The sequence below is a fragment of the Pelodiscus sinensis genome, chromosome 1 (genome assembly GCF_052426305.1).
Source record: "Pelodiscus sinensis isolate ZL-2025 chromosome 1, ASM5242630v1, whole genome shotgun sequence".
NCBI lineage: Eukaryota > Metazoa > Chordata > Testudines > Trionychidae > Pelodiscus > Pelodiscus sinensis.
In genome coordinates this window covers 83301754-83326770 of record NC_143052.1, presented here as the reverse complement: position 1 = coordinate 83326770, position 25017 = coordinate 83301754, and the positions used below count along the sequence as shown (strand labels likewise).

General features: G+C 44.0%; 1 protein-coding gene across 5 annotated transcripts in view; it reads left to right on the top strand.

The window, feature by feature from the left end:
• NTN4 (netrin 4) overlaps positions 1-25017 on the top strand; it is a 94347-nt gene that overhangs the window by 46871 nt on the left and 22459 nt on the right. For 4 of the 5 annotated variants that reach the window (XM_006118291.5, XM_089780420.1, XM_006118290.5 and 1 more), the window contains 2 exons: positions 11591-11717; positions 15583-15771. In XM_006118291.5, coding sequence (XP_006118353.1) covers positions 11591-11717; positions 15583-15771 — 316 coding nt within the window. The remainder of the gene's footprint in view (positions 1-11590; positions 11718-15582; positions 15772-25017) is intronic. The other variant, XM_089780419.1, reaches the window with a different exon arrangement.

The window sequence follows — 25017 nt, the reverse complement described above, 5'->3', positions numbered from 1 at the left end:
CCACACCATGCAGCCAGGCCTGGCCTCTCTAGTCCTGGAGCACCAGGAGAGCAGGCGCTGGAGGCAGCAACAGCGGAGTGTGGGCAGGGCTATGCCTGACGGTTTGGGAAGGCAAAGGTTTCCCCACCCCCCGCCTTACATACCCAACACCCATGGCTTTGAGACATGCAGGTCAGTATCATGATTTTGGTCATAGGAATGAAGGAGTGGTAATTGATTACTTAATTATTTACCTTTAATAAAACATTTGCTAAACTACAGTGCACAGTTAGACCTAGTGTCAAATCTGTTTATCTTATTACTGCAGATTGACTAATGATTATTAGTCTCAGATAAGTGGCAGTTTTTTGTGCTGATAATTCTTAATTGTTCAAGCTGACATATTGATTTTATGAATTGCCTTCAATGGTCTACAGCTCTAAGTCATGCCTGGCCAATGGATGATAGTTTCTGACAGTGCATTCAAGTGCTTAGCATAGTGTAGTTTAAAATAATATAATAATACCTAGTCTTATAGAGTGCTTTTCAACTACTGCACAAAGGGAATGAGCTCAGCTGAATCTCTAGTAGCAGAAAGCCCTTCAGACATAAGCCCACCATTGAGATCAGTCTGGACTCAGCCATTATAATGTACCAAGAGCTGAATACCGGGTTTCCCTGCCAGTTGGATCTGCCATAAGAACCAGGATCAGAAACTGGGCCTCAACTTGACAGACAATAATCAGTGAAGAACATCTCTCATTGGTGCATGGTGCTCTGCATAGGTTCTCCATCCACTCTTGGGTCCCGTTCAAAGTACCGGCATTCTCATCTGCATGCAACTCCCTAATTAGACAAAAGCCCAAGGCTACGTCTACACTGGCCCCTTTTCCGGAAGGGGCATGTAAATTTCACGAGTCGTCGTGAAATTTACATGCCCCTTCCGGAAAAGGGGCCAGTGTAGACGTAGCCCAACTGTCTCAGGGACTGGCTTATTCTCCATGACCCAGCACAGCAGTTGCAACTTCTGAGAGGCCTTCAAGGTTAACCCAAGCAATCAACCTCCATGGGCTGCATTTTTGAAACGTAGTTGTCATATGCCATACTTCAAAGTAGGAATAAGAGCCTCCAGAAAAGGGCGCTTTTTCCGGAGGATCGGGGCCAGTGTAGACGCTCTTTTCCGGCTTTTCTAAAAGCCGGAAAAAAGCGGTGGGCATTTTTATTTAAATGCCGCGGGGGATATTTAAATCCCCCGCAGATTTCCCTACTACGATAGTTGAAATTAACATGCCCCTTCCGGAAAAGGGGCCAGTGTAGACGAGCCCCTTGTGAAAGACCCAATGCAGAAGATCCCTGGCTTTAATCTCCCACAAAGCTCATGGGCAACCATTAATGGCATCTGCACAAAACATGGTAGATAGAGATCTTGCACAAGTGGAAAATGAAAAACTCTTCAGTGTGTGACTGTGGTCTCAAAGACCAGACCATGGAACATATAATTACTCAATGCCTGACTCACAAATATGAAGGAGGCATCACAGGATACACTCTGCTACTCCAGACAAAATTCTCTGACTTAACAATGTAAGTGTAAAATTACAGCTGTTTTTCTACATCTATATCAGCCATAGAAAGAATTGCTCAGCTGATGTCTGCAGGCAAGGGCTGGCATCCCAGGAGTATTTCCACTGTTCCTCCCCACATACAGTCAAATACCCTTTTTCTTGGCAACCAGAATTATCAATTATGTTCATCCTTTCCTGTAAGTGCTGCCCATCATCCTCATTTTCCCTTGCCACAGGGTATACAGAGTTTTTTTTTATTGCTTGAAGATGCAACACTAATAATGTAATATGGTATTTGTATATTTACTCTTACTAAAAAAAAGAGAGCTAAGCACACGCATGGAATCAGAACAGAGTTCAGCCTTATGACAGTTAACAATGAATAATGCACATTGTCAAAGCTGTTATCAAGAAGTTGACTTCATGGCTCTCCTTAATATTCTGAGGCACTATGTCAAGTCCCCAAAGACTTTTTCAAAATCTGTTTCATTTTCAGAGTTGGAGAGAAACTGACAGCATCTGATGGCCTGTCAGCAAGTGCAGCTTGAAAACTGACTGACCTGACAGGTGGCAGTAAACCTACATTCAACAAGGAGCATCAAACTAGCACCACCGAGCATATCCTAATAGTGAGACACTAAAGAAAGATGCTCGACTGGTGTGAGTTGGCTTATTTCCACTCAGTGGAGCTATTAAACTTCACAGCTGCCCGTCAAGTATTGAACGCGTGGTTGTTCCTCTGCAATAGGCTCTTTATTTCCTAGCAAGGACTAGGCTGTGTGAATTAGGACATTCTCAATACTAAGTTTAGTTGCATGGGACCAGGTCCACCAAGGTATTTAAGCTCCTAACTTTCACTGGTTTCAGTGAAAGTTAGGAGCCTAAATACTTTCATGGATTTCAGCCATGGACCGTAGATACCAACAATGTAGGTGCCTTATTAAATACTGAAGATGGATACAAAACCAAAATTAGGTATCAAATCACATGCCATAGTGATGAGCTAATTATAAGTATCTAGATAGACTAAACTTGGATAAAGGGCAGGGAATAATTTCAGTAAGTGAACAGTTTACAAAATGGAGGGGCATATTAGTGTAAAATGTACAAAAATAAAAGCTATGGCGGAGAATAACCAAGTCTTAAACTTGCCTCTGCACTTGTATCTTGCCCTTTTCCTGCAAGAAATATGTACATTTAAACGTTAAATAACAGAAACAGTCTGTTAAAGTCTGTTTTCCTTCCCATCCATTGTCTATCTTGTCTGCTTAGGTTGTAAGATCTTTGAGGCAAGGGCTTTCTGTTTGTGTTAGACGCTATACAGCTGGACTCTGATCTTGGCTTCACATCTGGGCACTATTGTAAGCATGTCTACATTGCAAAAAAAGGACCTGTGTCAGTGAGTCTCAGTGCCTTGATCAGCTGACATGGGTTCACACTATGGGACTCCTAAAATACAAAAAATAGTAGTCTGGATGTTCCCAAGCCCTATGAGATCATGTCAGTTGACCCAGACTCTGAGACTTGTTGACAATGTGAGTTTTTTTGCCACGTAGACACATCCAGAAATACAAATGAATAAATAAAAAGTGATTTGCCATGTACATTACTTATAGACAGCACTTTATTCTTGCTCACTACAGTGAATTCTGGAACGTAATAAATCACAGAGAAAGTGTGTTATAAAGATTTACCAAAACACAAGCATATTTGCAAGCTGAAAAGGAGCATTGGATGGTATTAATTTAGCAACAAAAGACAAAGGAAGGAAACATGCCCTAGCAACTGTCTTTGTGCATAGAAACCAGTCACTCGTTTATCTTACACAAATCAACTTTTGTAACACTGTTTGCATTGTATAGCATAATGAGTGACATTACAGCAGAGCTGTCAAGCTAAGAAGGGAAATAGTGTGAAAGTGAACTAGCAGATAAAGACCCCAGGACAGAAAGAATAAGTAATGGGAAAAGGTATTTCTGGTTAAATGAACCAATGGCTGTATGAATGCTTGAATCGGTGAAAGGAATTGAGAATTGTGTTTGTGTATTTAGCGATGCTCCATCATGATCCCAGATGCAAAAGCCTTATAGTTGCAAATGTAAATTGAAGGAAGTGAAAAAAAATGTGCTCCTTCTATCAACAAGCAGTGTGGGCCAGGCCCTGCATTCAGGAGAACATGGGGCTTCCGGGGAAATCATTGTGTGTGTGCCTTCAACTGCAGAATCTGGCTGTCTCAGATTAGCAGCTACTCATTACCAGCTTTACCTCTCTAGCCACTTTTATACCCAGCTCCCCATTCCACAGCTGCTTTCCCATTGACTCTTGTACTATTGGTGAGAGTAGGCTCAGTCTACCATATTGTGTGGTTCCTACAAGAGTCATGCTGGCTCTAATGTAGACTGAGCTTTAGGTGTTCTTGTTCCTCTAGCCATTCTCTTTTCCCTCTACTTCCCCGTCACTTGTCCTTTCCCCTCATTCATTGGCCTGCCTTACAGGATTTCTTGATAATAAAAATACATGTTTGTGTTGTGTGCAGCTAGAATAAGCTGAGCTCTGGTGCTTAGTTCTCAAGTTATTTCCACTGCCAGAGACACATCTGGAATACTGTAAACGGCTTTGTTTACTGAGCTGAAAGTTGGCACAGGTGTGGGGAAGTGTTAATAATTCCAGTGCTATATGACAGGGCAGATAGATAAGGCTGGAGGCCACTGTTTATTCACCGATCCATACAACACAGGAAGCACAAACTTCTCTGCACTGCGACTGTCCTTTATCTGAGGGATGATCCCTAAGGGTATGTCTACACTACCACCCTAGTTCGAACTAGGGTGGTAATGTAGGCATACCGCACTTGCAAATGAAGCCCGGGATTTGAATTTCCCGGGCTTCATTTGCATAAGCTGGCCGGCGCCATTTTTAAATGCCGGCTTGTTCGAACCCCGTGCCGCGCGGCTACACGCGGCACGGGGTTCGAACAAGCCGGCATTTAAAAATGGCGCCGGCCGGCTTATGCAAATGAAGCCCGGGAAATTCAAATCCTGGGCTTCATTTGCAAGTGCGGTATGCCTACATTACCCCGCTAGTTCGAACTAGCGGGGTAGCGTAGACATACCCTAAGGGTGATACGGGTCCTTCTGCCCTGAGCCTTTCAGCTGAAATCACCAATGGGGTGTTAAATATGCCAGTTGTGGGTTAAGTAGCCTCCTAGCCATGCCAACGGAGACAGAGCCCACCAAACTCATTACAATCAGATCCCCAAACAGCCATCTGGTGTAACAGCTTCCAGGCCCCACTGTTCTGCACTGGATTTGATACTCTGGTTTTGGAAGAGGGATAATGTGGGGGGTTGTGGGAGAGGCTTATGGAAATGCAAAGTCAGCTCAGCACGATAAGCCTTGAAAAAGGAGATTGCATAGTAATATGCTCCTGCTGCCTACAGAAGGCCCCAAAAAAGTACTCACCAGGATGAAATAATGTATTAAAAATATGGAACAAAATCAGAATATAGGGGTACAATTTGAGACTTAGGGTATGTCTACACTAGAAAGTTAGTTCGAACTAACGGACGTTAGTTCGAACTAACTTTCCTATGCGCTACACTAGCGCTCCGCTAGTTCGAATTTGAATCGAACTAGCGGAGCGCTTAGTTCGAACTAGGTAAACCTCATTTTACGAGGACTAACGCCTAGTTCGAACTAGCTAGTTCGAACTAAGGGCTGTGTAGCCCTTTAGTTCGAACTAGTGGGAGGCTAGCCCTCCCCAGCTTTCCCTGGTGGCCACTCTGGCCAACACCAGGGAAACTCTATGCCCCCCTCCCGGCCCCGGACCCCTTAAAGGGGCACGGGCTGGCTACGGTGCCCGTGCCAGGTGCAAGCCTGCCAGCACCCAGCTAGCAGACCCTGCACCTGGCACGGCACAGAGCCACCCACCCGATGCCCCCCAGCCCACCCCCTCTTGCCGGGACCAGGCTGGCGGCTCCCGGGAGCTTGCCCTGGACCGCAAGAGGCGGGCACCTTCCTGGGCTAGTGCGGACATCGTGGACCTCGTCCACGATCTCCGCACTAGGCACAGGAAAGTGGCCGTCTAGGGCAGGAGAGCTGCCAGCCTGGCCACCCAGGACCAGGTGTGCATGAAAATCAAGGGGGTCCACTGAGACCCCCGACACTGAGCCCTGAGCTTACAATGGCCGTACTGGGTCAGACCAAAGGTCCATCTAGCCCAGTAGCCTGTCTGCCAACAGCGGCCAACCCTAGGGACCCTGGAGGGGATGGACCGAAGACAATGACCAAGCCATTTGTCTCGTGCCATCCCTCTGCAGCCTTCCACAAACTTTGGGCAGGGACACCACTCCTACCCTCTGGCTAATAGGACTCCATGGACCCAACCTCCATCACTTTATCTCACTTCCCTTTAAACTCTGTTCTAGTTCTAGCCTTCACAGCCTCCTGCAGCAAGGAGTTCCACAGGTTAACTATTTGCTTTGTCAAGAAGAACAACTTTCTCTTACTAGTTTGAAGCCTGCTACCCATTCCTTTCCTTTGGTGTCCTCTAGTCCTTCTTTATGGAAACTCAGGAAGAACTTTTCTGAATGCACCCTCTCCACCCAACCCCTGCTTTTAGAGACCTCTATCCTGTCCCCCCTCCGTCTCCTCTTTTCTAAGCTGAACAGTCCCAGTCTCTGTAGCCTCTCTTCATCTGGGACCTGTTCCCAACCCCTGATCATGTTAGTTGCCCTCCCCTCTCCCAGCCTTTCTCTTCCCCTCTCCCACCTCCTTTTCCCAGTCTCCCCCAGTTTTTTTCAATAAAGACAGAGTCAATGTTGGAAGAAACGTTATCTTTATTTTGTACATCAATAAGAAGGGGGGCTAGGGAAGGGCAAGTGGAAGGAGGTGAGGGAGGAATGGGGTACGAGCCCCCGATGGGGAGGACTGGGCTGGCTCTGCGGGCTTCTGGGGGTGGAAGCTCTCCTGCAGCCCCCCAATTACTCCCTCTCCCCAGATGGCAGCCTGCGGCAAGTGCAGCCGGGCTGATGGCCGAGTGGTGTGATGTGCCCAGTGTGGGCACTCAGGGCACTCCAAGCCAGAACTTCTTTGCAAGCGGGGCACCCCTTAGAACTGTGTGTCCGGGGTGGGGGTCGGGACCCTTTAAGCGCAGCCCTCGGCTAGCCTGAGACAGTATCTCCATGCTCTAAGTCCTCCTTTTATGCCCTGCCGGCACTGCTTCCGGCCATCCTTAAGCCCTGTTCAGAGTCCACTCAATGTGGTTACTAGTTCGAACTAGCAAAACGCTAGTTCGAACTAGTTTTTAGTTCTAGATGCGTTAGTTCGAACTAGCTTAGTTCGAATTAACTAATTCGAACTAAGTTAGTTCGAACTAGCGCTGTAGTGTAGACGTACCCTAAGAAGTGTGGAGATTTTACCTGGATATCAGGAAAGATTTGGTGAAAGGTCTAGTTTTCCTTGCCACAGAGCAGCAGCTGACAGTGTCTGCAAATGTCAGTGGGAGAGGTACAGGTAAGTCAAGGTAGTGTGAGGTCCTTCCGTGTCCATGATCTAAGATAACAAGTGAGCTCGGCAGGGCCTGGTACGTCATGTTTAGTTCTGAGACTCAGGCACAGCAACAGCGTGGCTGGAACAGCAGTTCCTTTCCCCATTCTTTCTTCTTCCTTTCCACCTTTTCCCCATCCCACTTTCTGGCTTCCTTTTCCCTGCCTCACCCTGGTACTCTGGAAAAGCATCCCTCCTCTTGCCCATGCAGAGCTGGGCACCAAACAGTCTTGTCTTTTCAGTCACCAGCTGTTCTGTTGCTGAGCGGGTATCACTTTTGGCTGGCTGCGAACAGCTGACCAGCATCATGATCTTTGATGCTGCTGCTGTATAGGGCCACTGTTGGGCTGTCACTACACAGGATCACACATCAACTGTGTTCATGAGGCTAGTTAAACTGCAACGAGCCTCCAGTAAACACACATACTGCATTGTGATGTCACCGAGTGAATCAGACAGCGCAGGGGTCTTGCTACGGAAGAGAGAGCTTCCATCACTGGTTAATTTGTCAGAGACAGTGTTGCCAGTGCCCCTCAACACTGATCAACGATCAAGCCTTCCCTGTTATTGACATTTTGGGGCTGACATAGAGTGGTACCTTCACTGCAGCACCCATCACCTTTCTGTTTGCAATTGTTCGGCAGTACAGCTTACCCCACAAGAGAACTATGTTTTCAAAAGTCACACCGGAGTGACATTACAGTCTAATTGCCAAACAGCCATAGTGTCACACAATGCCAAGCAATAGAAATATCATCAAAATGTTACCTACTCAGTCAAACAAAAATACAGTCACCAGATCAAGATAGGTGTAGTACATTTCTGCCATTCTGCAGCTGGACATTTTTGAGACAAACAATATTTAGATAAAACTGTTTGCCCATTCTGTGTGTGTGCGCGTGCATTTGTATGTACCAAGCAGGGGTTGTTTACAGCATGTTCAAGGCCTCTTTCTGTTTAGTTTCTTCCAGAAGTTCATAATAGTCCCATGTTTACTTACACATTTTTCTCCAGAATCTCTGTTTAATTGTGAGGCCCAGTGCACTGAGAATGAAGGTTATAAAAGCACAAACAAAAGAATGTAAGGTACCATTTTACAGCAGTAATTAAAAACATATCCATATATTAAGCCATATTCCTCAGCACACACTGGCTGCTTTCAATTGCTTCTGAAGTCTAAAGCAGCCATAAATCTAGCTGGTCAAGCTGGCTTTGCAGCTGCTGTGTAATGTTGGAGCAGCACAAATCAGCCAGAGAGGACCCGTGAATCTAGCTCATTATTTTAATAGGACATAATCTAAGCAAGCTTGTTTGATTTATTAGCTTCTGTTCTACATAATTTTAAGCATAGCTAGAGAAGGGGAAAAGTTGAGTAATTAGGTGTTGTTCAACTCTCATTTTGAGCAAAAATGAAACACTGAAAGATCTTTTGAGCTTGAATATTGGTCAGATATTGAAGAAAGACTCTCGTTTGAAATGCCCTGAATATTGTTTTACATTTATTTTTGTATTTCAGCTCTAGGTAAAATTTTATTTAAAAATAAAATACCTCTGTTTGATCACCTCAATTTAAATGCTAGGATGCCTTTACCAATTTAATCATGTGGAAGTTAAAAAGTTGTTGCGAGTGTAACCCACACACCGTATGTGGTTCACTGTCCCATGTAGTGGCACTTAGACCATTTACAGCGAGAGATGAAAACAAGGGAGCTCTACAGCCTAGAGTGAAAGCCAGCTGGCTTTATAGCTAAAGCTGTAGAAGCTCCTACACTAAGCTCCAGAGGTCCTAGGTTTACACAAGTACTTTGGAGGACAGGACTAGAATCCAAAACAACCTTGACCAGTTGGAGAACTGGTCTGAAATCAGCAAGATGAAATTCAATAAAGACAACTGCAAAGTACCATACATAGGAAGGAAAAATCAAATGCACAACTACACAATTGAGAATAACTGGGTAGGTGGTAGAGATGTTAAATTTCATTTAATCAGCTAATTGAGTAATTGATGGAATTTCCATTGACTACTTGATTAGTCAGTGAGGGTATGTCTACACTACCCTCCTAGTTCGAACTAGGAGGGTAATGTATGCATACCGCACTTGCTAATGAAGCCCGGGATTTGAATTTCCCGGGCTTCATTAGCATAAGCGGGGAGCCGCCATTTTTAAATCCCCGCTGCTTCGAACCCCGTGTAGCGCGGCTACACGGGGCTCGAACTAGGTAGTTCGGACTAGGGTGCCTATTCCGAACTACCGGTACTCCTCGTTTCACGAGGAGTAACGGTAGTTCGGAATAGGACCCTAGTCCGAACTACCTAGTTCGAGCCCCGTGTAGCCGCGCTACACGGGGTTCGAAGCAGCGGGGATTTAAAAATGGCGGCTCCCCGCTTATGCTAATGAAGCCCGGGAAATTCAAATCCCGGGCTTCATTAGCAAGTGCGGTATGCATACATTACCCCGCTAGTTCGAACTAGCGGGGTAGTGTAGACATACCCTAAGGGGGAAACTGAAGCTTCCCCCCGGTTCCCTGCTGCGCCTCTACCTCCCCTGCTCCCCCATGGAGATGGTGCTGGGGGGAACTCACTTTTAAACTGGCTCCCCCCAGCACTGGCTCCTGCTCACCCCCTTGCTATCGCTGATAGAAGCAGCAAGGTGGGGAAGCAACTAGCCAAGTAGTCATTCGACTACCCAATAAGCATATGCTTATCGGGTAGTCGACTACTTGACTAGTCACTGACATCCCTAGTAGGTGGTAGGCCTGCTGAAAAGATAGTAGATCACAATTTTAATATGAGTCAACAATGTGATGCAGTAATACAAAAGGCTAATACCATTCTGGAGTGTTGTGTGTAAAACAAAGAAATCTTGCTGTACTAGGCATTGGTGATGCTTCGGCTGGACTGCAGGAGCCCTAACAAGGCCATGCTAGCTCTGAGAACAGCTCCAAACTTACCAGGAAATCGGTACAATGGCAATCAATCTCCAAGGGGTCAATTTAGTGGGTCTAAGACTCACTAAGTGGACTGCCATTTGCTCCCTCCTCCACTCTGCTACTCCACTGGATCAAGAAGAGTAAGGGGAGTCGATGGGAGAGTTTCCTCCCATCAGTTGCTCACAGTGGAGACCCCGTGGCAACACAGCCTAAGGTACATAGAACTCCAGCTACGTGTAGTTTTATATCATAGATCGACATTGCCCCACAGTGTAAACTTGATCTTAGAATAGCCACATCACAGTAGCACTCTGGCCCCACCTGCTTTTCCTTTGTCACACCTCTAGGCTGTGTCTAGACTGCATCCCTTTTGCAGAAAAGGGATGCAGATTAGACACATCGAAATTGCAAACAAAGCGGGGATTTAAATCTCCCCCGCTTCATTTGCATGAACATGGCTGCAGCTTTTTTCCGGCTCGGGGATTTGCCGGCAAAAAGCGCCAATCTAGACGGGGATCTTTCGGAAAATAAAGCCTTTTCCGAAAGATCCCTTATTCCTTTTTTTAAGAGGAATAAGGGATCTTTTGGAAAAGGCTTTATTTTCCGAAAGATCCCCGTCTAGACTGGTGCTTTTTGCCGGCAAAGCCCCGAGCCGGAAAAAAGCGGCAGCCATGTTCATGCAAATGAAGCGGGGAAGATTTAAATCCCCGCTTCGTTTGCAATTGCGATGTGTCTAATCTGCATCCCTTTTCCACAAAAGGGATGCAGTCTAGACACAGCACTAATGTGTTCATTATGCTAGCAACTAGAAGCGGGGTTGGTAGGGTTTACCTCACCCAAGGGTTCTCCTTACACTAGGCTTTTCAGATGTTATGTACCATCAGCAAATCTGGCCCTAAATGTGTAGCCATACGAATGGCTTTCAGAGAGTGGCACATGATAAACTATGGCAACTGAGAGAGCCTGTTACTAAAACTATATTATAATCTATCTGTTTTGGGATTTTATACTGCCGCGCCGCCCATCACCATGTTATCTGTGTACCTTCCACATTAGCCAATAGCAACAGTATCCATAGTGGATTTCACAGCATCTCTGGCTCTTCTCCCCTTGCAAGATAAAAGCTCTATGTTTGTGTGTGTCTGTGTTGTGAGTGTCATTCTTACTGTGGTGGGAAGATTTTTTTTTTCAAAGAGGAAGGTTTGGGACTGTTTTCAAAAGACAGTCAGACTCTGGGCTTCACCTATTCTCCTCTGGAAGTTCATTCCATTGCTAGAACTCCTCAACTAATAGTGCTTTGAAAATCCCAAGAAGAGTATTTGTATCTATGTCTGAAAGCGCAAGTGCAGACTATTTACCCCTGGACTGGCTTCACACTAGTGAGGAAGATTCTATGCAGGTCCTTTTTCTGTTGTATGAGTTATTTAACTATTACAGAGGTGCCCAGAACTCAGGGCATGACTCCATTGAACTAGGTGTGGTACAAACACATATAAAGACACAGTCGCTGCTCCCAGAGACCTTGCAGTCTATTCAGTAAATGATCTTTGTTCTGTTTTCCTTCTCTAGGTCCATGGAAGGTGCATGTGTAAGCACAATACAGCAGGTCTTCACTGTCAGCATTGTGCTCCGCTCTACAATGACCAGCCCTGGCAGGCTGCAAATGGCAAAACTGGAGCCCCAAAAGAATGCCGATGTAAGTAACCAACTCATGACAGTGCCTCAAGAATGTCAGCATAAATGAAATTCCTTACCACACATCTTTTTCTGAGATTTCAAAAAGGGAGCCAATAGCCGGACGACAGACAGCTGTTTGTGAACTCGAGAATGGACGTCAGTGCTCACTGCGTGTTTAAACATTGGTAACTTGTCTGTTTGCAAAGCTGCTAGCATGTAAACTCTACCGAGAACATGTTAGGTATTTGCTTGGCTTTCCTGTGGAATCAAAGCACAACTGCTTGAGATGTTGGGCTTCTGTTATAGGCATAGAACAGCTCAGAGCATATTGAACACTGGATGAGAGACAGAACTTCAAATAAAGAGTTGGGGCAGCTTTCATTTTCTGGCTTTTTTTATATAAAGAAGAGTCAGACACAACTAACAGCTGTTTGGCTGATACACTATAAATGAATGCAGATATACTTTTGTTTGGGGGGATTATTTTGCCATTTTTCAGTATTGCCAGAAGATTTTAAATGTTGGCATTTAATAGCCAATGTTAAAAATTAAGGCCAACATTTTTTAAAGTGTCCATGTAAGTTCTGGGTGCTTCCCTTTTCACTTTTAGAGCTGGATTTCTGGGTTGCTAAGCACTTGTAATTCCTAATGAAGACAGTAAGGCTATGTTTATGCAGCAGTGTTATTCTGAAATAACATAGTCCACGTCTACACTACAAGCAGTTATTTTGACATAATGTCGATCTGGAGGACTTCTTACTCCAACTCCTGTAACCCTCATTGTACTAGGAGTAAGGGAAGTCAGAGGAAGAGTGCTCTTTCTTGGACTTCCTGATGTGTAGACAGCGCCAAACGCCGAAATAAGCTATTTCAACTTAAGCTACGCCATTGACGTAGCTTAAGTTGCGTAGCTTATTTCTGCTTTAGCCCTGCTGTGTGGACGTGCCCTAAGTGTTGTAGGTAGTTAGAAACTCTAGAAAAATCAGCTCTGAGGTGTTCTAAGTGGCCACACCCAATATATCTACCACTCTAGTCATTGCTGCTATACACAGAAAGTTCTCCAGAAAGGCCTAAGGAATGCCCACCTGCCTTGGCCTGAAATAGCTCAGATTTGCCATCTTTCATGTTTTTTCTTGGCTTTTGGAGGAGTTAGGGGAGATGGAACTACTGGCCAGTGCATTGCTGTGGTATTATTTGTATTTAGAGAGGCTCCTAGATAGGGGCATGAGCTGACTGCAACCTATGTTTCATTTTGGAATATTCAATGATTGGGAGAATGCTCCAGCATGTGCATCTGTAACCCTTGTTCTTTATACTACAGTAGTTTATTTTTTCAGTCCAAAGGTTCAAAGCCAAACCTTCTGCCCATGAATCATGTTCTTCTTTCTCTCTCCCTCACAGTCTCCCAGTTGCTCTTGTATTTTCGACATTTTCTGCTGAGCTGTGGTTGGCTCATATCTCAGAGAGAGATTAAGTAAGACCTGCCTAACCATAATGATGGCTTTCTATGAAGATTTAAGAAATTTACAGAATCTGCTTTGTAGCTACTACATACTTGGATGTCTCTGGACATTTCTAGCCAAATCCCTGGTTCAGCTGCTGAGTCCCTGGCTCCGCTCTCTGCATGTATACAGAGACACATAATTTGAACAAATCCATTCACCTTCCCAATGCTACTCCCTCTTACTTTTGACTTAAAAATAGATGCTGCTTTTGGTTGCATTTGAGCACTTTTTCAGTGTTCTAAATTGAAAGTAAAAAATAAAATAATTAAAGGTTTTGATGGAAGTGTCATTTTCTAGAAGTAACAATATTTGTGAATAAAAATCACAGAACCATAGAATGTAGGTCTGGAAGGGACCTCCAGAAGCCATCAAGTCCAGCCCCTCTGCTGTGGCAGGACAAAGCATGCCAAGACCATCCTTGACAGGTGTTTGTCCAACCTGTTCTTAAAACCTCCAATGATGGGGATTCCACAACCTCCCTTGGAAGCTGATTGCATAGTTTAACTAACTGCATAGTTTAAAAGTTTTTCATTAATATCTAACCTAAATCTCCCATGGTAAAGGATAAGCCAGTTACTTTTTGTCCTACTTGCAGTGCACACAGAGAACAATTGTTCACCATTCGCTTTATAACAGTCCTTGACATATTTGAAGATTGTTATCTGGTCCCCCGTCCATCGTCTTTTCTGAAAACTAAAGTTGTCATGTTTTTTAAATCTTTTCTCACAGGTCAGGCTTTCTAAACCTTTTATCACGTTTGTTGCTCTCTTCTGGACTTGCTTTAGTTTGTTCACATCTTTCCTAAAGTGTGGCACTCAAAATCAGTGTACTCCGTCTGAGGCCTCACCAGTGCTTAGTAAAACAGGACAGCTACCTCCGGTGTCTTACATACAACACACCTCAGAATAGTATTAACCCTTTTTGCAGCTGCATCACATTGTTGACTCATGTTTACATTGTGATCCACCATAATCCCCTCCTCCTTTTCAGCAATACTAACACCATTTTGTAGTTAGTGGTTTTGCATTTGATTTTTCTTTCCTGAATGTAATTTTTTGCTGTTGTCTTTATTGAATTTCTTCTTGTCGATTTCAGACCAGTTCTCCAATATGTCTAGGTTGTTTTGAATTCTGGTCTTGTTCTCCAAAGTGTTTGCAACCTCTCCCATTTTGGTGTCATGAGCAAATTTTATAAGCATACTCTCCACTCCATCATCCCAGTCATTATTCTGAGCCTAAGACTGACATCTATGGGACCCAACTACATACACCCACACAATTTGACCCAATTAATCGAAACATTAATAACCACTCTTTAAGTATACAATCTTTCAGTCAGTTGTGCACTGATCTGAATAGTAATTTCATCTCAACATCATTTAGTTTGCTAAAGTGAATGCCATGTAGGACAATATCAAAAGCCTTAGTAAAATCAAGATATAACTCATCTACTACTTCCCTTCATCCACTATGACAGAAACCCTCTCAAAGATGGCAATTAGGTTGGTTTGGCATGTTTTGGGATAATGTAAAAGTACTTTATACATTTGAATGTATAAATGAAGCCCACTGTGCAAACATTTGGTCTTGAATGCTTTATTTTTTATTTGCAAGGACCTTCAACACATGCCAGAATCCATATTATTTTCTTGCATGATCATTCTGCGTGTTACTCAAAACCGTATCTACTAAACCACAATCCATTTATGTTAGAATAGATGTTAATTCTGTACGTTTAAAGAGCCATGCTTAAGAAAATGAAGGAAAAAAGCAATATTAAGATGTCAGAGGACTTACATTACTAAAACTGAAACCCTAAGTCATTAGACTCAAACCAGTATAACTCACTCAGTGCATCCCTACAGGGCACTGCAAGATTCCTTGAACATTTAGTTATACTGGAAATGCAAGTGTTGATATAACTGAGAATTGTTTAAAAGATATTTGCTGCTCTGTAGCTACATTTGATTTCCTTTGCTATTGTAGCTGCTTCTATAAAAGCCTGCTGATGGGAGGGGGCAGCTTCCCCAGGGCCCAGCAATTTGAAAGGGCTCAAAGCTCCTGGCCACTGCTATTGCAGTGGCCAAAGCTCTGGGACCTTTAAATCACCGCTGCAGCCCCATGCGTTTCACTCTGGGCTGTGCTAAAGGACTGGCTGGGGGAGGCTAGCCCCCCACCTGGACCCTTCCACACAAGGCCCTGCTCCTTCCAAGAGTGTGGAGCCAGGCTTCCTCCCCCCTCATCTTGCTAGGGACTCAGCAAGTCTGTCAGGCGCCCTGCTGCTGTTTGAGCGTTTTTCCGCATTTGCACTAACCTTTTATACACACCATGATCTTTCCTATTTTAATGAGCCTTTTTGTTCCCTTTGGCTTGATCCCAGCATGTAAATGTAATGGGCATGCTGGCACTTGTCATTTTGACATGGACGCATGGCTGGCCTCAGGGAATCGCAGTGGTGGTGTCTGTGATAATTGTCAACACAACACTGAAGGACAGCACTGCCAACGTTGCAAGCCAGGCTTCTACCGAGATCTCAGAAGGCCTTTCTCTGCCCCAGATGCCTGCAAATGTAAGTCACTGTCAATTAACTAATAAAATAGCTATTGAAATTTGAGGGGTAAATACTAGAAGACAAGATCCTCCCATCTTTCATTTGTGTTGCTTTAACAGATGGCTGTAGGCTCTCAACAGTACATTTACTTCTTCATCTTTGGGATTGTTTAATGTTGTTTACAAAAAAAAAAAAAAAAAACAGTAGAGTTTGCCAGACTAAGGCCAGCAGATGCTATTCACAAATCAGCACTCTGGCTCTCCATAATTTAGTGTTAATTATACACTGAAGGGGGTCTGCACTTAAATGAAGCTTCTTGATCATTCTCCTGCTATTTTTGGAGAACAGAGCTCCATATCGGCACATGTTCTGCATTAGTGTTGGCAGAAGCCCTGAAAGGGATGGTTTGGCCAAAAGTGGAAGGAATTAGCAAAACCCAACAATCCTAAATCATCTGACTCTCAGAAGCAGGTGGATCTGACAGGAGCAATTTGAATGTGAGTTAACATGTGTTCAGCAAGTTTAACCCTGGTGAGACTTCTGAGTTATATAGTTCACAGGGGAGATCCAAATGCAAAAATCACCCAGGACTTGTAAAATCCACAAGCCACATTGAATAGATTACAATGAAAGAGAAATTTAGTGAGCCCAAGTAAAGCTCTTAGCTCTACAGCTACAAATCCCACTGATTTCACAAAATTTACACTGGCATGAGACTGCATAATCTAGTGCAGTCTCTCCAAATGTGGTAGACAGAATCTATCTCATATATGGGGGTGTTCATTAAGGGAAAATGGAATCCATCTTCTTCAGAAAGGATTGCAAGAATCTCTCCTTAGAATAGAAAAATTAGCTGTATCCTTCGAATGAACAGAGGAGCATTCTGTGGTTGCATTTGACACGTGGTTCCCGGTGGCTTCATTTGGAGTTGTGTGGCAAACTAACCTTGTCACCTCATTGGGCATTTACTTGCTCCACTGAGGCTGAGCTGGCTGAAGGATCAGTTCTCCTCTGGATGTTTGATTTCACCAACTGGAAAGATGTGGGTCTATCCCAGATTATAGACCTTGTATAATATACCAACCTGATTCCTTTTAAAATACAGTTCATGAAAATGAGTGTAACCTTCATTACATATGTAAATAATATTTTGATTTTATAATATGTAGTCAACACATTTCTAAACACTGCTACTTCAGATATTTTCCTAGTGTCCCTTTGCCTACTTCCATTACCCTCTTACACACTTTATGATCTCTAGTCTCCTCATCTGTGATATCATATATTTTCCTGTAGTCATTATTGCCAGGTTATATACAAGATAGGGATGCAATAGTGTAGTCGATTGACTGATTAATCGATAAGCAAAAGCTTATAGGTTAATGCAATAGACTACACACATTCCTCCTTCCCCCTCCCCCCAGCAGCCCGGCTCAATCCTGGCTTGTGCTGGGTCCGGGACCTATCCCCGCTGTGGCTCTGCATTTAAAGTATATTAGGAGCCAGGCAGGCAGGCAACCTGGCTCAGTTCCGGCTCGCACTGAGTCTGGGAGTTCACAGGACAGAGGTTGCTGCCACCCCATGTTGCTGCCTCTTTATCAGGCAGGCAGCCAGTCCATGAGGGGAGCTGGGTTTTAAACTGGCTCCCCTCATGGACCAGCTCCCACCTGGCACCCCGCACTGCTGCCTCTGACACAGAGGCAGCAGCTTGGAGTGGCAGGGGGCTCCTCGGGAGTGGGGCGCACTGGCTGCTAGCCCCGCCCCTGGGGACTATAGAACAATCGAGTGACAGATAAGAATTCATGAAGTTAATTGACTATTCAATTAACCAGTATTTAACATCCTTAACACAAGAGTGTTTTGGTTTTGGTTTTGTTCAGAAAAAAATGGATTAGAACCCTGGACTCAGCCTCTCATGTTCTAAAGGTTTGGTTTTTTTTCCAGTTCTCATCTTCACTGGGGAAAAAGGTGCATTCTTACCTCATATTAACAGATACATGGCTACTAACACAAGGAGAAAAGGCAATTTTCATGTGTCAGCCGATCACACCAAACACCATGGGGGAACCTAGCTTTTAGTTGGTCTGGTATCATGTGTTAGAGGTACAATTACCATGTCTTCACTAGGATTTTACCTCATGTTAGTTATTGAACCATTTTCCCCAGTAAAGACAAGGCCATTGAAACCAATATACATTTTTACACTGACTTTAATGGGAGTTGAATGTGGTGTTGAGAGATAGCACCTGAGAAATAGCACATTCCAGCTGGGGGATGGAAGAAGTGGGTTGTACCAGTACATTGGTAGTGGCCTTTGCTTGACAAATCTAGGAATTGAACTGACATGTTTTACAAATAGTGTATCAGTCAGTCCTCCCAGGTCGAGTAGTTCCAATGCAAACCTTGCCTGGATTGGGAAGGGTCATTATTGAGTATGGTCTAACACAGAGAAAATGTGCTTGCAAAATAAGTATTAGTGTAATTACTGGAAAGTTCCACTCCAAAATGAAGATTATGATTCAAATGGAAAAATACCAATGTGTATAAAAAAATCAAACTAACAATCAACCATCATGTCACAGAATTAACTATCTGTAAATATTACCACTGACTCTAAATCCTAGGAAACTGCTAAGAACCAGGCTGAAAAGTTTAGCAATCTTGGTAAGAGGTAGACTTGTACAGATGATAAGATTAATGGATATTTTTACTGACAAAACATTCTACTTTTCTCATGCATCTCATTTTTTAAAAAGTGTAAAATGGTATATTCCTGACAATAAAGGGTTAGGATTTTGTGTCTTAATAATGTCTCTTTTTAAAAATGTAACTAGCAAATCCATTTAAGGAGCTCTCTATATTTAGGAAATCTGTGTTATTTAAATCCCAATGATAATGTATGTTTAAAACGATACATAAAACAGGAATTACTACAATAAGGCAAAGTCTTAATAATTTACCTTTGGTTTTAATAATGTCTGCTTTCCTACTGTTATTATTTGGGAGTATATTAGGGCTTGTCTACATGGGGAGATTCAGGAAAATTAATCTAAGTTAACTAAAGGTATGAATTTGAAGTAGATTAGTTAAACCACATCAAATCCCTGTTGCTACATCTACACTGCAGGCTTTTTGCTCAAGAATATCTGTTCTTGCGCAAAAACTTGCAGAGCGTCTACACTGCACGCGCGTTCTTGCGTAAGTAAATTTACAGTACAGCATCGGAAAACAGGGCTTCTTCTGGAAGAGTTATTCCTCTCCCCACGAGGAATAAGCCCTCTTGCACAAGAGCTCTTCCACACGAAAGCAGTGTAGACAGGCAACATGAATTTCTTGCGCAAAAAAGCCCTAAAATGGCCATCAGAGCTTTCTTGCGCAAGAGAGCATCCACACTGCCATGGATGCTCTTGCGCAAAAACACATCTCTTGCACAAAAGCACATGGCAGTGTGGACGCGTTCTTGTGGAAGACCTTTTGCACAAGAACTCTTGCACAAAACAGTTCTTGCACAAGAAGCCTACAGTGTACATGTGGCCTAGGTGTTTTGAATGCACTTTAGTTTAGTCACTTTGGAAATTAATTAGGATAAACTATTGAGGTCACTTTACTTCTGAATGATGGTGTTTACTAAGGAGTTTAATTCAGTTTAACTAGTCAACCTCAAATGTACACTTTAAGGCTATGTCTATACTACTGCTTATGTCAGTGTAACTTATGTTGCTCAAAGATGTGAATAAGCCACCCCCAAGTGACGTAAATTACTCCAACCTAAGTGCCAGTGTAGACAACACTGTGTTGGTGGGATAGCTTCTCCTGCCAAGATAGCTACTGCCATTCATTGGGGATGGATTAATTAAATTGACAGGGACACTCACTCCTGTTGGCTTAGAGCAGGTCTATTAGAGATCTTATAGCAGCACAACTGCATTGGTGCTACTGTGCCACTGTAAACTATCTAGTGTTGCCATAACCTTAGTTAATTTGGATTAATTTTCTTGTGTAGAACAGCCGTTACAGAACATAGACTATTTATTCAACCCAGCAAGATAATTTGGACAGCATTAAACTGGCTTAATGAAGATGTACACTTGACAGAAAACTTACAAATTAATGGGGCAAAGTTGACTTTATTGAGGACAAAGACTTAAAATCTCCTATAATTGCTCTTCTGGACACCCCCACAACTTCAGACTCCCTTTAGTGCTTTCCTTTCTGACCTCTTGGCCAATTTACTTTGCATTCCAGAATAGGCCACACAGCTGGAGCTGGCCTGGAAATTATTTTCCACAGCCTGTTAGAGTTTGAGATTTGAATTTGTTTCTCTCTCTTCCAGAACTGTATGAAAATCAAGATCTCAAATCTTTCTCACATACTGATAATCTAAATACATAGATAAATTTGGACTGGATCAATTGGAACATTCTGTTTCAATAATGGTGAAGCATTTTGTTTCAGTTTTGACCTTTTAATCTTTTTTAGTATAAAGTATAATTTTTTAAACAAAATCATTTAAAAAAAAGCTTTTGTTTGAAGATATGAAAATGGAGCATTTTGATTATTTTTGAATATTTTTTTAAACATTGAAGCAGGAAGTTTGTCAGAACCTACCCTTTCTTGCATATAGTTTTTGTTTTGACAAATCAACATTTTCTGATGAAAAAATTTTTCTTTGAAAAATTCCCAACCCTGTTTCAGTGATTTCTTCTATGTGATAATGGCTAGTCCTCCATTCCTGCCTAGATCCCTTCATCCCAGCCTTCTTAGCAGCTGTCCTCATCTGTGGGGTGCCCATAGTGCAGTACTGAGGAATGGGGTCATGGAGAGTGTAATGTTGCAGGTTAGACTGTTTTAATCCCGTGTGGAATATTTCAGTGTCCCCAAAGGTTTTCAAGAGTCTTCCTAATACAGGGTTAATGGTATTTTGGATAGCTCTCCAATTGAACAGCAGGTGAATGAACACTGTGAGCTCAACCTACATAATTCCAATTACAGTTTGTGCATGAAATGTTTCCAAATTTTGTGTTGCGCATAGTTTGTTGTAGTAACAAGGGACGTGTCTGATAACCGTACAGAGAAGACTGTAGAATGCTGTACTTAGCTCAAGGCAACATTATTGCTCAACCACAAAGTAGCAATGAAAATTAAAACAGTACCAAGGTCAAAGTAAATATAGGAGTTGTTAGGCCATAATCTTTAAAGATACTTTTAGGTTAGCAGTATATAGTATTTGCTCAGGAGTAGGTGTGTACCAGATAAAACAGGGCATTCTACCATTTAACATAGCAGTTTGACTGAGGGTAACTTCCTTTCTCCCTCCCCTATGTCCAGTTTTATTTTATATACCTCATAGATTTTTAAGTCTCAGCTACAGTGTAGCCAGGGACAAAAAGGCAGGTTTCATAATTGCTGAGTTTAATTTTGCTTTTATACTACAGGGTTCTTAGGGTAGCTATTTGGTGTTGCCAAAGGTATCTGGGAACTCCGGAAACGAAACCTTCATTCATAACACAGAGCTAGGGAGGAAATCCTGGTCCTCATTGAAGTCAATGGGAAAATTCCCATTGACTTCAACAGGGGCAGGATTTCAGCCAAGATGTTTCCCCCATCTTCAGCCAAGATGTTTCCTAGTCCCAGACAGCAACTCCCAAAGGCAGACAGATGGTTAATATTTGCACTTTGTGATTACTGAGCTCCAGGCCTGCTAACGGGGAGGGCAAAGGGGGCAGCTGCCCTGGGACCCGTGTTTTAAAAGGACCTAGGGCTGCCACCCACCATTGCTGCTACCGCGGCAGCAGCAATGGCCAGATACTTGGGCGCTTTAAAACGCCACCGGAACCCAGTGTGGTGCGGGTCAGGCAGTGATGAGGGCTAGCTGGGGAAGCCTAACCCCCTAAACCTACCCCTTCCCCGGAGCCAAACCCTCCCACACACTTTGCCCAGGGTCCCAGCAGGCCTGTCACCAGCCCTACTGAGCTCCAAGTATTCTTATGCATTACACAGTGTGTTGGTTTCTCAGTGCCATCACGTGAATATGAGGAAGAGAAAACACTGTCTCCGGGTGAGTTTAGTCATAGCTAGCCCTGAAGTACAGACTGACAGTCTTGTTGAGGAGGGAGGGTTAGATGGCCTAACAGCTTTTTCCCCCATCTCACTTCCATAATTCTATCCTCATTTGCGCTGTGCACAATAAAGCCACATTTCCCCTGTGTGATAGGAATTCCCCTGAACCTTCTCTCTAAGGTTATAAATGTGTTCTCCACGGAGCACCATCCCATCTACCCATGGCCACAGATTTTCACTACTCTAGTGGCTTCTGCTTTATAGTTTCCCCCCAGCTTCTTCAGGGTAGTTGGCAGGAGAAAACAGAGTCCAAAAGCAGCTCTGAGAAGGGCAGGTCATCGGGTCATAGACCATGGGTAGCAGGTATAAGAGGCAGGGGGAGGCACTGCCTTCCCAAGCTGCTAGGAGTGGCCCTGCCCACACTCCGTCCCCTGCTTCAGTGTAGCTCCTGGGATGCCCTAGAGCTTCAGCTGCACTGAGGCTGGGGACACTGGAGTAGTACACCCTGCCTGTGCTCCAGGGGCTGAGGAGGTATCCCATGGGGACACCTGCCTTTCCTGTGCTCTGGGGCAGGAGAAGCTGGGACTGCATACCGTCTGCCCTACCTGTGCTCCGGGGTGAAGGAGGCTCATGCAGGTGACTGGAAATCTGCCCCTGCAGTGGGAGTGCAGGGGCATGGCTCTAAGGGGCGGGGCTCAGATGGAAAAGTCAAGGCTGGTGGGTTTCCTCCCCCAACCCTATATTCACCAACTGCTCTTGTCACAGACAGAAATAGCTATAACTGCCAAGCTCCAAGTTGTCCGTCCTTTGGAACTAATTTCCTGCTATGCCCTGACCGTACACACACTTGCACATTCCTTCTGCTTTATGTGAAATCCTTGTGTTGTCTGGGTACTTATCTGTTTGCTTTTCTCTGTGATGTGGCGTGCCTATTGCATGTGTTCTGCACAGTTGTGGGGTGCAATTTATTTCTTTACAGTGTTTCACTGCATGCGCCTACCCTAAGCTGCAGTCACACAGTTACCGTATTTTCAAAACAACATGCAAAAATATCCCCATGAACCAAGCATCCACCTCTGAGCTCTCCCAATTGTGAAGCCATCAGGGAGCTGAGTAGGCTGTGAGCTCGAGTAGGCGGTTGGTGCTACATAGCACTGCCTCCAAGCTACTCTAAGTTGTACCATCTGCTCCTGTCCAAGAGAGCATTCTTGGATGTAGCCTACACTAGAAAAATTGCTCAGTCTAGTTGCCCTGGGAAACGCTCATTGTCTAGCCTCACCTTATTCTAGCAAAGGATGGTTTTAACAAGAGTAGTTTGTACCAGTTTCCCAAACAGAAGCTGTGCCAGCTAAAGCACATTTTTGCCAGTATAAATACATGTACATTAGGGATTTTGCCAGTATAAAAACACCACAGAAATCACCCCCCAAACTGACTTTGGTGTGCCAACAAGCAATCAGGAGTCTCCAGAATGATGGGACAGTACAGCCACATTCTCTTTGCCCCAGTCACATCCCCTAGCCTGGGCCCCGGGGATAGGAGTTGGTGTAGTGAATCCCTAGGTAATCAGTTAAGATAGTGTCATAGCCTCTTTCCAGCTGCTGCCATGGCTCCAGTAACAGTGGCAGCAGTTGGGAGCCCCTGCTTCCTTAAATTAACAGGCTCACTTTTCTTTCCACCCCCATCCCTGGCCCTGCCAGCAGATGTGAAACAAGTATTACAGACATGCCAAGGAGGCAGCAGGAGTTATATATCTTGTAAGGGACAGAGGAAAGCAGCTAATTACCTACCTCTATTTTGCTACTCCTCTTCTTGTTGCTTTTCCTGAAAACCTACCTTCTTCTTCTTGGCCCCATAACTTACATTTACTTTGTGCAGCTACTGGGCCAGATCCTGGGAGCCAGTTTCTGTGCACCTGGAGAAGTTCAGGAGCAAAAAAGATACAGAGGATTGCAGGATCCTGGAATGGATTGCCAGGCATAACAGAGAACAGCCTCGTGGGACTTTCCAGCTTGGAATCACCAACTTGTACGCCAGCCATGCCCATTACAGTGGGGGTGCTAGCAAGGGAGCGGCTTATGTCACTAAAGAATTCCCTTGGAATTCTCAGGGGGCCTTTCAGATAGATCTTGTAGCTGTTTTGCATTGGTACATTGCTACAAAGCAGCCTTAGCAGATAGTCTTAGCCTGATGGTCTGACTCCCTGAATGCCAGATCAGTGAACTTTACACCGCTTTCCTGCCTGCATCATTTTCTGACCAAATGTTATGCATTTAATAAAGAGAAATGCAAAGTGCTCCACTTAGGAAGGAACAATCAGTTCCATACATACAAGATGGGAAGCGACTGTCTAGGAAGGAGCATGGCGGAAAGGGATCTAGGGGTCATAGTGGACCACAAGTTGAATATGAGTCAACAGTGTGATGCTGTTGCAAAAAAAGCAAATATGATTCTAGGTTGTATCAACAGGTGTGTTGTAAGCAAAACTCGTGAAGTCATTCTGCCGCTCTACTCTGCACTAGTTAGGCCTCAGCTGGAGTACTGTGTCCAGTTCTGGGCACCACATTTCAAGAAAGATGTGGAGAAATTGGAAAGGGTACAGAGAAGAGCGACAAGAATGATTAAAGGTTTAGAGAACATGACCTATGAAGCCAGGCTTCATGAACTGGGCTTGTTTAGTTTGGAAAAAAGAAGATTAAGGGGGGACATGATAGCGGTTTTCAAATATCTAAAAGGGTGTCACAAGGAGGAAGGAGAAAATTTGTTCCTCTTGGTTTCTGAGGACAGGACAAGGAGTAATGGGCTTAAAGTGCAGCAGGGGAGGTTTAGATTGGACATTAGGAAAAAATTCCTAACTGTCAGGGTGGTCAAATATTGGAATAAATTGCCAAGGGACGTGGTGGAATCTCCCTCTCTGGAGATATTTAAGAACAGGTTAGATAGACATCTGTCAGGGATGGTCTAGACAGAGCTTGGTCGTGCCTTGAGGGCGGGGGGCTGGACTCGATGACCTCTCGAGGTCCCTTCCAGTCCTATGATTCTATGATTCTATGATTACATCAATGTGTAGCTTTTGTACAATAGTTTGCTTCCTTGACTAAATTTGACCCTACGGCTTCTGTGGGAGTTGCATCTAGTTACACCAGCTCTAATTTTTAGTTCCTTACATATGTAACTACCTTTAGTTACAATGGCTCTGGTCTG